At 37.2% G+C, this 14,185-nt stretch overlaps 1 protein-coding gene across 13 annotated transcripts in view; it reads right to left on the bottom strand.

The window, feature by feature from the left end:
• The window catches only part of RBPJ (recombination signal binding protein for immunoglobulin kappa J region), a 157,939-nt gene that overhangs the window by 28,049 nt on the left and 115,705 nt on the right, over positions 1 to 14,185 (bottom strand). For 9 of the 13 annotated variants that reach the window (XM_068943241.1, XM_068943242.1, XM_068943238.1 and 6 more), the window contains one exon: positions 557 to 595. In XM_068943241.1, coding sequence (XP_068799342.1) covers positions 557 to 595 — 39 coding nt within the window. Of the gene's footprint in view, positions 1 to 556; positions 596 to 9,129; positions 9,660 to 11,565; positions 11,624 to 14,185 lie in introns of those variants that run through there. The other 4 variants (XM_068943243.1, XM_068943245.1, XM_068943244.1 and 1 more) reach the window with 2 other exon arrangements.

The following is a 14,185-nucleotide window of genomic DNA, read 5'->3' on the forward strand; positions in this document are numbered from 1 at the left end:
AACTCAGGCACAGTACTCCACACTCATACTACACACATTTCAGAATGGACTGCCTTAATGATACTATTTGATATTACCTTGGACTGTTTACGCTTCATCAAAATTTGATTAAGATCATTCCTTGACAGCACTATCTTAATTTTGCTCTTAACTGCGGCCTGATAGCACTAACAAAACAGTTGAAATTTGTCAGTAAAGAATGTTATTTTATATGACTTCACAAGTTACTTTTGGCCCAAGAACAGAAATCTGACTCGTCTCTGGGGATTTAAACCCAAGCAGATTCACACCCTATTGAATAAGATACAACTGATACATTAAATCAATACAATTTCAAAAAGGCATTTTGAATTTCTTACTAAAAATAAGTCGCTTACTGTTCAGAGTTCTACTTCTCGCTGATTGCTTGCAAGAATCGCATTTTTTGAAAAGGTCTGACACGTAAAATTCTAGGATTAGCAACCCACACAGTTTGTTATCTATCTTTGAAATTCCTTTTGAGATGAAAAAGGTAAGTTTATAAAATTGATCAAAATTGAAATACTTTAATGCTTACCTAGTAAGCCGCTTAGGTTGAGGTCGCTCTCCAAATTTCCTGAAAAAAAAAGTTGCTAATTTAAAACAAAAATATTTAGTCATAGCTTTACAGTGAAATGCAATGCCAATTCTACAATTTCTGAACCTGAATTATAAATTAGTATATTCTCTTTGTAATTTCATAGGTAAAACACTATTAAAATACCAACCACCCCCTTGCAACATCTTTTCCCACAATAGCAGAGGCATTTTTTATTCAAAACATCAGATAACTTTCTTTCCTAACCATCTACAAAAAACAAGTTTTCATTTACATGCATTATTTTAATGCTAAATAAGTCTGCCATTTATTTCAAGCTTATAAGCAAACAAAAAAAAAGTCCCCACCAACTCACTCTATTTTATTATACTTTCAGCTAGAGTCAAATTTACTTTCTCCCTACATTGCTTTTGGAAAGTTCAGATATCACAGCTAAAAACAGTTGTTATTAGCATACAGAAATTAGTAGACTCTTCCCTGATTCTGAGTGGGCAAAACACAGCGAATGCTTCCCATCAGGACAAGTTCTCAGAAACTGGTTTCTTCTCAGTGATTTCTTACATTTTTACATGCTGGTACAGACATATAAGAAACAGCATCTCCTGTGAAACACAGCCAAGCATGATCTAAAAATATCCTGCTATATATTTAATGTTATTTACCCACAAAGACAGCCGTATTTCCTCCAGTCCTTGAACACTGCTCTTGAGAGAGAATACCCTCTTTAAACTAAAACCTTCCTTAAAAGTCTTAGCTTTCATAAGACAATGAATTCACACAGGACAGAAACATTTTCACTAAACAAAGATATTCCCAAACAGATTAAGCCAAAATAGTTGGGCAAAAGACCTGACAAAAGAAAGGCTGTACCCAACAAATGCATATCTGCTTCTCTGTTCAAGCTGGTAAGGAAGTATAACCACAAACTAAAATGAGGACAAAAAAGAAATGCACATCAGCTTTAAGACAAGCATCTAGCAGGCTTAGCTTAACACCTTTCTACCTAAAAATAAACTGAGGCACAAGAAATAGTGCATCTGCTGACAGCGTTCATGCTTCATAGATTTGCCAAGCTCTTTGGTAAGCTGGTATATATTTCCCTTTATGCCTCCTGGATAATGAAATAAACCCTCCTCTAATATTTCCCTATAACAGCAATGGAAGATCCCTGGAAGAAGCAGCTCCCACGAAAAGGATAGTTAAATAATGTGACATGAAGTTCCCCTATTTACGCAGTGGATCTGAACACCATGGCAACCGGTTGCGGAATTACTTGATACATTCCGATTTCATTTCAGTACTTCTAGAAATGTACAAAGTAAAAATATATAGTTAATGTAATTTACATAATTAAGCAGAACAGCACTCTCCTCATAAGACAAGAACATTCAGCAAGTTTTTAAGTTACTTTTAGAGACTTAAGAAACTTGTCTTCTGAAGTCCTATGGTCCAGTCTACATAGAGGAATTAAATAAATAGTTTTAATCTATATGAAGATAATGAAATTAAAATGTACTTTTACCACCAGTCCTAAGTTCCTTTCGTGTTTTACTTTGTTGGTGTTCGCGTACTGCCCACTTGTTTGGCCTTTGCATTTTAGAAGCCATTCAAAAGTCTGTATTTTAAGTTTACATGAAACTAAAATTCTTGCTGAAAGATTTCTTTTTATGTATTTTAAATTTCAAGGACTACTGAATATGTATTTCAATTATATTTTTCTTAAGGTATGCATACACTGCATTGTTGTAATGTAACTTAGTAACATAGCTATAAAAACTCAAACAATTTTTTGCAGTTTGGAAGCAATAGCAGTTATATGCATAGACAGACACTACAAAGAGGAAGGTTATACCCCAGAACCTTTCTGTTTCTAGCACGTATGCCTTCAGGATCTGCCTAACTTCATCTCCCCAGCAGGTCATGTACCTCTGATTTTCCTTGTAAGGAATCCGTGTAAGTGTTTCCAGGGTGAGTGGGCTCCCCTCCAGTACTACCTGTTTAGTTAGTCAATGCTCTCCCTGAAGACCAATGATCATATATAGCAGAGGATTCACCTGTGTGTGATGCACCTTGACTAGACAACAGATTATCTTTAATTAAGACTCTATGGACAAACAAAAGAACCTGAAGATTAGCTGCATAGTCTTACGCAGAACTACATTCTTTGTTTCGATCCCTCTGCACAGTTTAATTCACAAAGGAAAAAAAAGGAAAGGAAAGGAAAGGGCCCAATTTTTGATGATATCTATTTCAATTCAGCTACTTTTTCCTCAGTAATCTCATCTGAACTGATGACTGGTGGTTGCGTATCCTATTCCTTGGGATCAATAAACTGCACATTCCCATACTACCTCAAAATCTGTACAAGGATCCCAGAGATGTTCTTCAGAAGCAAGAACTGTAGGTGTTGACTTACAAGACATTTAAATTAGTAGAAATTTTGGCAGGGATAACGACAATATTTTAGGAAAAGTTAATGTGACTCTTCTAAAGGAATGACATGTATCATAAAGAATTATTTAAGTAAGTGACCAATACGTACATGGATAAGGCTGACGGGCAAAGCATTTTTAGGCATCCAGAAAAAAAAAAACCTCACTTGTTCAAAGACAGCCACAGTCAAAGAAATCAGAATTCAAGAATTAAGAATGGAATAGACAACACAGCAAACAAACATTATTATGTCACGGCATTATTCCATCACCCACCATTCTAAATACTCCCTGAAGTGCATGGAAAACTATAATGAAGGAGGTTGCCTCAGAATAAGAAAGGATACCAAGAAAGTAAATAAGGATGATCAATAGTTTTCATATGCAATAGACTAAGACCCTTTAGCCTTTTGCAAGCAAGACAGTGTGAGAGAGAAGTGACAAATGGATGTAAAGGCCTGTAAGAATCATAAATGGTATGCAAAAGGTGAAAAGCAGGTGGCTATTTCACTAGTTCTCAGAAACTTTAGAATTACCAAGTAAATCTGATGTCTGAAAATTTCCTTCTAAAATAAAAGGAGACCTCTCACCCTAAAAAAAAAATATATATATATATATATATATATATATATATATTATATATATATATATATAAGTAAGTTGTGGAGCATATTGCTAACGGATAATATTGAGGTTAAAAAAAAAAAAAGACTAAAAAAATCATACAGAAGTCCTATACAGAACTCCATCAGTTAGTGGAGTCCATCATTAAGTGTAATGATTATTTACAACCTTATCTGCAGGAAGACCTAGTCTACCAGCAGCAAGAAAATTACCAGGAAAAAAGAACTGTCTAGATTTACCCTGTCTTTCCTCCTCTTTCCCTAATTGTCCATTACTGATAGCTAGCAGGCATGGTCCACTAAGCATGCACTTACGAACGCCCTGTATTACACAGCAGTCTGCTTCTGCAGCGCTTGCATCCCGGAGGTCGGAATTACTGCCAAATTTTCAGTTACACTGCAGAAATCAAGATACACAAACAAGATACGAAAATAAAAAAAAAAAAGTAGAATTACATGCATTGTGTTTAACAGTTCATTTGATTTATTCTGTCCATACATTTTTGATTTGATGTAGATACCTGTATTGACAAAGCAAACTGAACTGCAGAAACTATCAGTGGAGAAACCACATTTTTTCTGATCACATAGAAGAAAAGAGTAAGAGGCTTTTTAATTCTTGTGACGTCAAGACAGCCAGTTTGAGAGTGCAAGCGCATTATCTACAGTTTCGTACTAAATGACATTGTACAATCTATGACTGTGGATATTTCAAACTTCCATATTTGACTAGCATATTGATGAATGAGCCAGTTCAGACATTTCAAGGTTACCTGTCAGAGTTGACAGAGCCTGCAGTATTTTCCTTGAGTAGCTTTTCCTAGATTTCACTGGAATTTCTTTTATATTCAGCTTTTATTTCTCTTCCTCCTCTCCATTTACATCTTGAAAGTATGCAGATTTACAGATTAATATATACAGGAGTGGAAACTAAATGTGCCACAGTTTTATTCCTATAATGGTTATTAAACAAGCTAAATATATATATTTTCAAGGCCTAATTATAAGTCCATTCTTAAAGCCTTATACGAATGTTCTCCAATTTCCTTTCCTCTTTTTTTAATGTACTGTTCAAGACTAAGCACCTCTGCAGGTGTACTATATTGGAACGCTGGACATACAGGACGCCTATTTCGGTTTACTGAACTAATGCAGACAAACTGTTTTTATTAGTATTTCGCTAATACACTGCACTGCAAACCTGAGTGTGAACATTAGTCACACCGTAATCACCTGCTGTTGTATCTAGTTGTATTTATTCCAATAATTCTTTTCCCAGCCCTGTATTTTCTCCAGCTACAAGTTTATACCCTATTAGTTCATGTATTTTATCTCTCTTTTGATACCTCGCAGAAATTAATTTCACTTCCACGTTTTTCACTGTAGAAATAACTTTACTGATAAAGCACATCCGGAATCATTCCTCTGCTCCAAAGCCCATCCTTTTTTTCTACCAAGTGCCTGTTTACCATTCAGACATCTACTGAAACTTTTCTTCCTCTTCACAGAATGGGAAGTTAATTTTCTTTATTTCTTTTTATCTCAGTGCAAATTATATCGGACTGCCCCTCAAGTAACATTAACATTAACCTTAAAAATACACTGAGTAATTTGGCTAAAACTTTTAATATTCTTTGGCTATCTAAATACCTAACACAAGATACAGGATAAGTTCCAAATATTTTGAGAAAATGTCAGAAACCCAGGTCTTTTTTGAAATTCCAAGATCAGGTACGCTACACACTATACTATACTTCTGTACTGCTGCAGGAGCATGAATTTCCACTATTTGTTTCCAGCATCAACACAGAAGCACAAACAAAAATCAAATCTATCAATTATTATGTGCCATTAGTAACAGTACTTAACTTTTTCTGTTATACAATTTTGCTTTCTGCTGCTAAACTTAACAGTTTCGGCTGAAATTTTCTTTGACATTGTTACACCTCAAGCCAGCTTTGGGAAGGAAAAATTTCAGCCAACCTAGTTTTGCCATTTGCAAGAATAAAACTATATACGTATATATATTAAAAACAAACAAAGCACACACTGTACCATTCCTCAACTTCTACCGAAAATCTGGGGTCGCTCCAAACTGCTCTAGCATCCTCATGCCTTGAGAATTAACTTCAAATTTTACTGGTATTGGCCTTAAGTAAAGAATACCTCTTTTGCAATCCCTGAGAAAGTCCATTCACCTCTTCTACCCAGCTCAGAAGTCTTAAAAATATTACCAAAACATTCAAATAAAGGTGAACTTTAGCAATGTGCCTTAACAATTCCATCTTCACTTGGCCTACAGACCGATACAACTTTTAGCATAAAAAAAAGAATAGCACGGGTCTTGCTGCAAATAATGCTCTCCAGAGAAACAAAAAGCAAAATGGAGCTGTCAGTTTTGCATACAGGCAGAATAACACCTGGGAGGAACGAAAGTACGTGGCTGAGGCCGACGTGGGGGAATATCAGGAAGAGAGAGAACTGGGAATGGGAAGACATATTTGAGGGGTAAACTTGGACTTGCTAGGTAAGAAGAATGGGTCTCAGAAGAACAGTATGGGAGATGATGCAACAAAAAAAAAAAAGTCTGCGGCAAAGCAAAACATTCACTTTTAATGCTAGAATACAGAAAAGACTATCAAAAACATACCAGTCACCACTTTTTTTCTTAAGCTTTTGCATGGTGATCTAAAAATTTAAACAACGTTGAAAATAAAAGCAAATCACTAGTCTTACCCTGAAGATACAAAACCTTAGCAGAGACCATGTGTGGAGATCTTAATAATCACCTCTTTTTTCCTTTTTGCCTTACATAAGTGTGAAGAGCTCTCAATGGGAAAACTAAAGGAAAAACACATGCTTTCTACATGGGAAGCAAGCACCAGATTTTCAAAAGGCACAGACTGCCTGCTCATTGGCAAAGCCATGCTCACAAATATCCAACTGTCAAATCATTTTGAACAGGATCTCCAAAACTGTCAGCGCTTTTGACTGATCTAGCAAGGGGCTAACATTTTTCCGTATCACGGAAGTTACTGAATAGCAAGCACATCAATTGCTTACTTATTCAAATCTCAACAAATTAGACCAATTATAACACGGTAAATATCACAGTTTTTGCTGCAGAACGCTTTAGAGGAACTTCTTCACAAGCTACAGGAGATGGTTGTAATACCTCAGGATGGACTGTGGAAACAGTCCCCAGAGAAGTGCTCAGAAGGAAGCTTTCCTGGAAGGAAGTTATCCCATAACTGCTTAATGCAACAGTACCACCTCCTTCTCCTGAAGCACAAACCTCCAGCAATAAGGTACCGTCCTAGAGTGGTGATTGCCATGTAGGACCCAGTAACTGATTAAGGAGCAAGTCCCATTCCCATTAACCAAAGCTGTCAAATTAATGCGTTTTGAGGCATGTGCAGTGTACTTAGAAGAAAAAGCCTATGTGAAGCATAGCGACAGATTATGGGATAGATGGGATGGGATGGGATGACTAAGAATACTAAATTAAATATACAATAGAGTGACTAAAAGGTTTACTTCCTCAGAGGTCTGAGGGAAATATCGCAGAAATAGAAGTTTAATGAAAAGAACTTCAGATTTTTATAACATCTCTAGAGAAGTTTTAGAATATACTATGCAATGCAATAAGAAAGAATGTAGAAATTCCAGCTGCTGCTCTCCAACAATATAAAGCAATAAGGAAGTTTGACAAGAGGTTAAAATACGTTAAGTTCCACATTTCTAATTTCTACCAAATAGGTGGCACACTGAAAGCCATTAAAATGTAGGCTGAAGGTGAAGAAATATTGCTGTTTCCGCTACTGTAGGCAAATTTTGGTTAGAACTATAGCACACAAAAGAACTTCTGTGCTTTGCTTAATCTCAGTTCTAAAAACACTGTCAGTTCTCAGGTGCGATGCCCTCCCAGATCCCTCAGTATAACCATGACGTACGTGAAAAGATGTGAAAAGTTTGGGGTTGGACAATGAGACAAAAGCCTTCTAAAGAAATAAACTAAAATATGACAAATAATTTACATACATTCTTGATCATTTTTACTCAACTTAAAATCAACAACTGCTAGATATTTGGAAAAGCAGAAAGTCTTTCAAACGTGTGTTGAGCCTTTAGCACAAAAAGAGCCTAGTCATAACAGGGCCTATTACTTCTACCATAACAAACAAAAATAGTTTTCAAAGAATTCATCTCAAATTATTATGTGGCCAGTTATCATAAGCCTATTGATAGTTATGTACTACAAGTTCACCAGCAACGTTCATTTTACAAAGCTATTTATAACCTCAGTAAGCTAAGCAAGTTTATCAAAGAACAGAGAAAGTGAAATACTAGGTTTTCTAGTAAGCTTTACGTTCAAAGCTTGTACAGAGGATTAGTAGAAAATTACTCATTTCAGCAGTTAACTGAAATAGCACTTGAGGAAAAGCAGAAGCTGAGAGATTTCAAATGCCACACTGGAAGTCTATTTTCTTTGTCTTTCTTTTTAATCTGTACGTTTCCAGCTTCAATTTAGGTATTACAGACAAATTACTGAGGTATTGAAGAGGTACTGAAGAAAGTTCACACTCATAGATTTTAAATACATTTAAAATTATCAAAGCCAATATATACAATAGCATGCATGTACATGACATACTGAACAGATCTCAGGAGCTATCCCTTAACCCTCCCTTTGTTAAAACTGTTTTGTACAGGTTAAACAGTATACTACAATTTACATAACGGTAAGGCTCAGCACTGTTTTGCCTTTGCAGATATCTACAGTTAGAGTAAGAGAAGTCACGTCTGCAGTAAAACAAAAGCAGCAGATGTAAGTTTTACAACACAGGGATTTTCTCTTAATGCAAATATATTTTCCTGCATATAGAATTCTGTAAGGACAAGATGCAAATATTGACAAGATTTCTGTGCACTTCACTTAACACAACCATCCTATCTCAAAAACATTTTAGAACACAATTCCCAAGAGAAAAGATCATCCATCACTAGGAAACATTATCCCGTCTGGTGGTTTCAGATACATAAAGAGAATTCTTTCTATGTATTAAAAAATGGCCAATTATGATCCTGCATGACCTGGCATATAGAAAAGACCACAAAATATCATCCAGTGGTTTCTTCTATGATTGCTCTAAGAAATACACAATAAATGTAGCTGCTGATTCACATCACTTTAAATATTTGTCCACTGTTGGGGATAACTGAAGCACTTCATTTATTCACTTTATCCTACACTGATTTCCTTTATTTTTTAATGAAGCTGAAAATAGGGCATCGTTGATTTGCCAATGGTAAAAATGTACAACTCAAAGTGATGTTCTGCAGGTTTAACACACACAATTAAAAAAACCTGCAGGACAGTTTTTAAGAGATAAACGCAAAGGACAGGTACAATTAGGTATCTCAAGTATTTAAGATGCAAATAAACACAACTAGTTAATATTATTCATGCCTCTGTGCACAAATATTTCATACTTACCTTCTCCATGGATGAGGGTATTGAATAAACAGGCAATACCAAAGGCTAAAACAGAAAGACTTACAGAAGGAAAATTTTATCTTCTCCAAGACAAACATGGGTTCAAAATCCACAGGTCAGATAATTAAAGGAAACACAGGAAGCTGTACTACTAGGGACATCCAGTGCTAAAAAACCCACATACTAGAAACACACAAACTAACAAGAAAGAACCAAAATAAACAAAATTATATTGTCAAAAGAAAGGCTAGATCATGGAAAAAGACTTCTCGCAGCCACTGCTATAATATAAAACAGCCTTAATTCTCCATAAAGTTTTGAGTAGACTCATTTTCTCAGGCTAACCCCCCAGTCCCCTATATGTATTTTTCTCCTTTGCCCTCCACTGATCTTTGCTGTTTGTCAGAACTGAAAGCCATGCAGCCTAATATGACCTGACCTACACTGTGAATCTTCCTAACCACTGTGGCTGTATCTAGGTAGTGTCTGAGAAAAAGAAGTTTTTAAATTCTTAGACTACTCATATTCTAAACATTTTAGGGTCTCCAGCTATTTCCTTTCACTTAGCGAAACCACAGAAGTTGTCTCTGCTATTTCCTCAATAAAAATACTGATATAGCAATTATTTAGCTCTAGGGGGGGGGTGCAGAAGACACTGAAGGTGCAGATTCACTACTTCACAGTAGATCCACTACTTCACAGTAATAAACATATCTTAAGCGCTCTCCTTTGTTATAAAATGTACTTAGGGACATAGATATAACTAAAAACACAAAAAAATAGTGCATTTCAGAGGTTCTTATTCTTTTGATAACCATCATACATCCGAGGCATGGAAACTGCTGAACAAACGACAACTATCTCCCTTCTTGCTCCTTCCAGGTACAGCGGTGTTCATAAGCACAATCCAGTAGAGCTGATGAAGTCAGTAAAACGACACTTTTCAGAATCGCCCATCAAGCCCCAGGCTGGTTCATCATTCAGTGTGAACACAAGTGCTAACAGAATCACATGTAGTCATCAACTCACTACTCACTTTTGCCTGCTAGCAGCACTTAGGCCCTGATTCAGGGTGTCTACTGGGTTAGTGGTCGTAATAAACGTTTTTATAAAGGCTTTGTCCTCAAGAGCTTACAGTTTAATTAGATAACGCAAGCAATGCTAAAGGCACACTCAAAAGTTAACCTATTTTCAAAATGAACTATAATTTTCATATCTACACACAATGTACACATACCCTCAGCAAACCTGCTTTGAAACCCTACTGACCCAAAGTGCCCTCCTTCCTATCCATCTTACAAAAGGGGATAAAACAGGCAGTGCCTGAGGAGCAGGCACAACGGCAGCATTTCTCCCACCTCCAAATTTCTTTTTTCCCCTGTATAGGGCCAATGATGGGGTGGTCTAACTGCACTGTGGCTCTTTGGAAGTAGAGGGCACAGCAGCAGCTGAAGTCACAAAACCAGAAAGTTTTTTGATCTATACACAAAACATTCCCTCACTTCAAGAAAAAAAAAAAAAGTTCTCAAAACCCACCTGCTCCAGGGTGAACACCACTGACCATGTGCTATCATATCTTTGTATTGCCTGATCTTGTACTGCTCCGGCCTATACTTACAGAATGGAAGTCCTCCAGAATAGGGAACATGTTACTTGTTTGAAACAAGTCTTCTGCTGCATAGCACTATATACACTTTTGGCACTATATCAAATAATACTGACATAAATACAATAGAAAAAGCTCCAGTTCATTTAGTCACTCCCTCTCACTGGAAGTCACTGGTTCAGTTAGAAACTCCCTCTCCCTTCTCTGACCCTCTTTCATCCTCCCACATTGCTTTCATTATTGTCCTCTCTCTTTTCCAATCCCCATAAAAACAAAATCACAGAACCACCACTGCAATTTAAATACAATTTGCACTGTATCAGTAGATAGGCTCACTTTTAAACAACTTGCATGAGTAAACAGATTTGCTTGTTTGTAACAGTCCACCTACATTTGGAAAAAAAACAGGAAATCACTATACTTTTACATGATTCCAAAAATCAAAGGTCCAGTCCAAAACGACGTGTAAAACATTTTAATCCAAATAGAATTCACACAACTGCTACAATAAGTCAAGAAAGTCAGTAATGACAGCTCACTTAAGAACAAGAAAGTGCCTGAATATATATCTGGAGATAACTTTTCCTGCTTTTAATTTCTGCTGTAGGTATGCTGCAAGAAGCTACAATAGCCCAAAGATCCCAAGTATACTAAAGAACTTAGACATTTTTGACTTAAAGAACACTATTAAAAAGGTAGAATGGGAGGGAATTTGAGAACTATTATCAAAGAATTACTCCATTTGTTAAGATCCCTTTAAATTTTGACTGAATCTCTAATAATGTTGACTCAAATGTTCAGTGGAAACTGCAGATTTTTCAAACACTTACCTTAGCAACTGAAAGAGATATCAGCTTGAAAATCAGCATGCCAATAGAATCTCAGTCCCTAAAACACAATATAATTTGGCTCAGCTATTGTAACTGCATAGGGAATGTGCAATGTAAGGCTCGTTAGTTTTATCCTCCATCCACTAGTTTATCACCCATCCACTCAAAACAAAAGAAAAAAAGAGAATGTTAGGAAAAGGCAAAAATTAATGCACATAGTACACAAAATTAGCCACTAAAATAATGGTAAACTGCTAGTACATAAAAATAGTCTGAAGTAAGGTTTTTAAATGTAAGGTTCCACATTTACACCTTTCAATGACAACTTTGCTCAGCATACAGTTACTAGGATTTTTCTTTTACATCTAGCCCTGCAGATTTCCTCCTGGATCCCAAAGCACCACATTTCTTACTTGGACATCACCGGTAAATGGATATGAAAGTGCACTTGATTATTAACTCTTAAGATAATGATTCTATGTCCCCACTACTAAACCGTAACTTAAGTGCCAATCTGCCTTTAGAAAACAAACAGCCTCCTGTCTTTTAAGGAATTAAATTTCTAAATACAGTAATAACACAGAGAGTGAATTATAAAGCAATGCTTTTTACAGTTTATCCGCTATAATTGCCAATGAGATGTACTCTGAACCAGGAAATTCTTAGATACATGAGGAATCAAAGTTAATAAACCTATTAATTGTTACCCTCTGTTGCCTGATTACTTGACAAAAGTCACAAATCAGACACGAGAAAAGACATGTTAGGTCACTTTCCAGCCAGTATAGGAACCTCCTCTATACTCTAGTATCTGAGGTTTTGCTTAACCTTGCTTTCAATGTTCAAATTTCTACAACGTTCAAAGAATACTTTCCTCTCTCTAAATATATCTTCTCTCCTTAACTGGAAGATAAACTTCTATGCAGAAGGCAACTTACCAAAAAAAATCACAAAAACTTAAGGTTCATGGATTTCCTAGAATTGCTAGTGTTCACTGCAATGCCAAAAATACATAACAGAAGCAGAAATTGTGAATGACTTTGCAAGGAAGTGGTAAAGAACCGTACAGAACTTACAAACAAAGAAGGATCTCAAAAAGCCAGTTGAACCTCACTAATCATACAAGCAAATACTCATTTCTTCTCAACACCGCTTTAAGAGCGATACAAGTTCTTGACAGGGATAGTAATGGGTCAGTTGGAAATTTCTAACTGTTGTTCAATTAAGGTAATAGATAATCACTCTTATGTGCACTTTGCCTTACCCTATGTCCACACAAACAAGGGGGTTTCATTACTACAGCAACTATTTCCTATCAATGTAAAAACAAGGAGAACATACTAATCCAAGCTGTCTCGAAAGCTGTCACTGAATGGCAGTCCCAGTCCTAACCCCTCCGGTGCCTTCCACTGCACCAGCTCCAGAGATTCTTAGGGAACCAGTTCAGCCTACGAACCTGGCTGAGTTCGTAGATGGGCAGAGAGGAATCTCATGAAGCTCATCCAAGGCAACTGCAGGATCCTGCATCTAGGGAAGAACAACCCCAAGCACCAGTACAGGCTGAGGGCTGACCAGCTAGGGAGCAGCTTTGCAGAGAAGGACCTAAGGGTCCTGGTGGACAAGCCGAACAGCAGCGTGCCCCTGTGGCAACAAAGGCCAACAGCCTCCTTGGCTGCATTGCCAGCAGGTAGATGATCCTTCCCCTCTGCTCGGCCCTGGGGAGGCCACATCTGGAGTGCTGGGTCCAGTTTTGGGCTCCCCAGTACAAGAGACATGGAGCTGCTGGAACAAGTCCAGTAAAGGGCCTCAATGATGATTAAGGGACCAGAGCACCTCTCACATGAGGAGAGACTGTGAGAGCCGGGGTTGTTTAGCCTGGAAAAGAGAAGGCTTGGAGGGGGACCTTATCCATGTTTATAGATATCTGATGGGAGGGTGTCAGCAGGACAGGGCCAGACACTTCTCTGTGGTGCCCAGTGACAGGACAAGAGGACATAAACTGAAACACAGAAAATTCCATGTGAATATTTAAAAACACTTCCTTCACTGTGAGGGTGGTTAACACTGGAGCACTTTGCCCAGAGAGCTTGTGGAGTCGCTTTCCTTGGAGATATTCAAAATCCAGCTGAACACGGTCCTGGGCAACCTGGTCTAGTTGACCCTGCTTGAACGGGGGGGTTGGACCAGGCAATCTCCAGAGGTCCCTTCCAACCCCAACTATTCTGTGATTCTGTGGTGCTCCATAGATTCAGTTGAGACCTGCTTTCAGTGCATTTTAAATTACTTAATAAAAAATAGAATTTGTACAGACAGAAACAGAATAGACAGTGCAGACTGTCCTTAACAGCTTAGACCACCAATACAGAAGTTTCAAGAGCCATATATAGAAATCTTTACAACAGTAATTTTACACTTCTAAACAACACCTTTAGGAAATGGGGACTATCATCTCCTTTCCTCCAGCAACTCAATCAGTTGAGTCAACTTTTTATATTTTGGAACCTTTCTTTTTGAAACACAGTATTATTACACAGTCTGTAATCTCGCCTTTCGTTGCCTTTCCTCCTCCAACTTCAATAGTGCAGTAATCCTTCAAAATGCAAAATAGAAGCAGCTCCTG

This window comes from Struthio camelus, chromosome 4 (genome assembly GCF_040807025.1).
Source record: "Struthio camelus isolate bStrCam1 chromosome 4, bStrCam1.hap1, whole genome shotgun sequence".
Taxonomy (NCBI): Eukaryota; Metazoa; Chordata; class Aves; order Struthioniformes; family Struthionidae; genus Struthio; species Struthio camelus.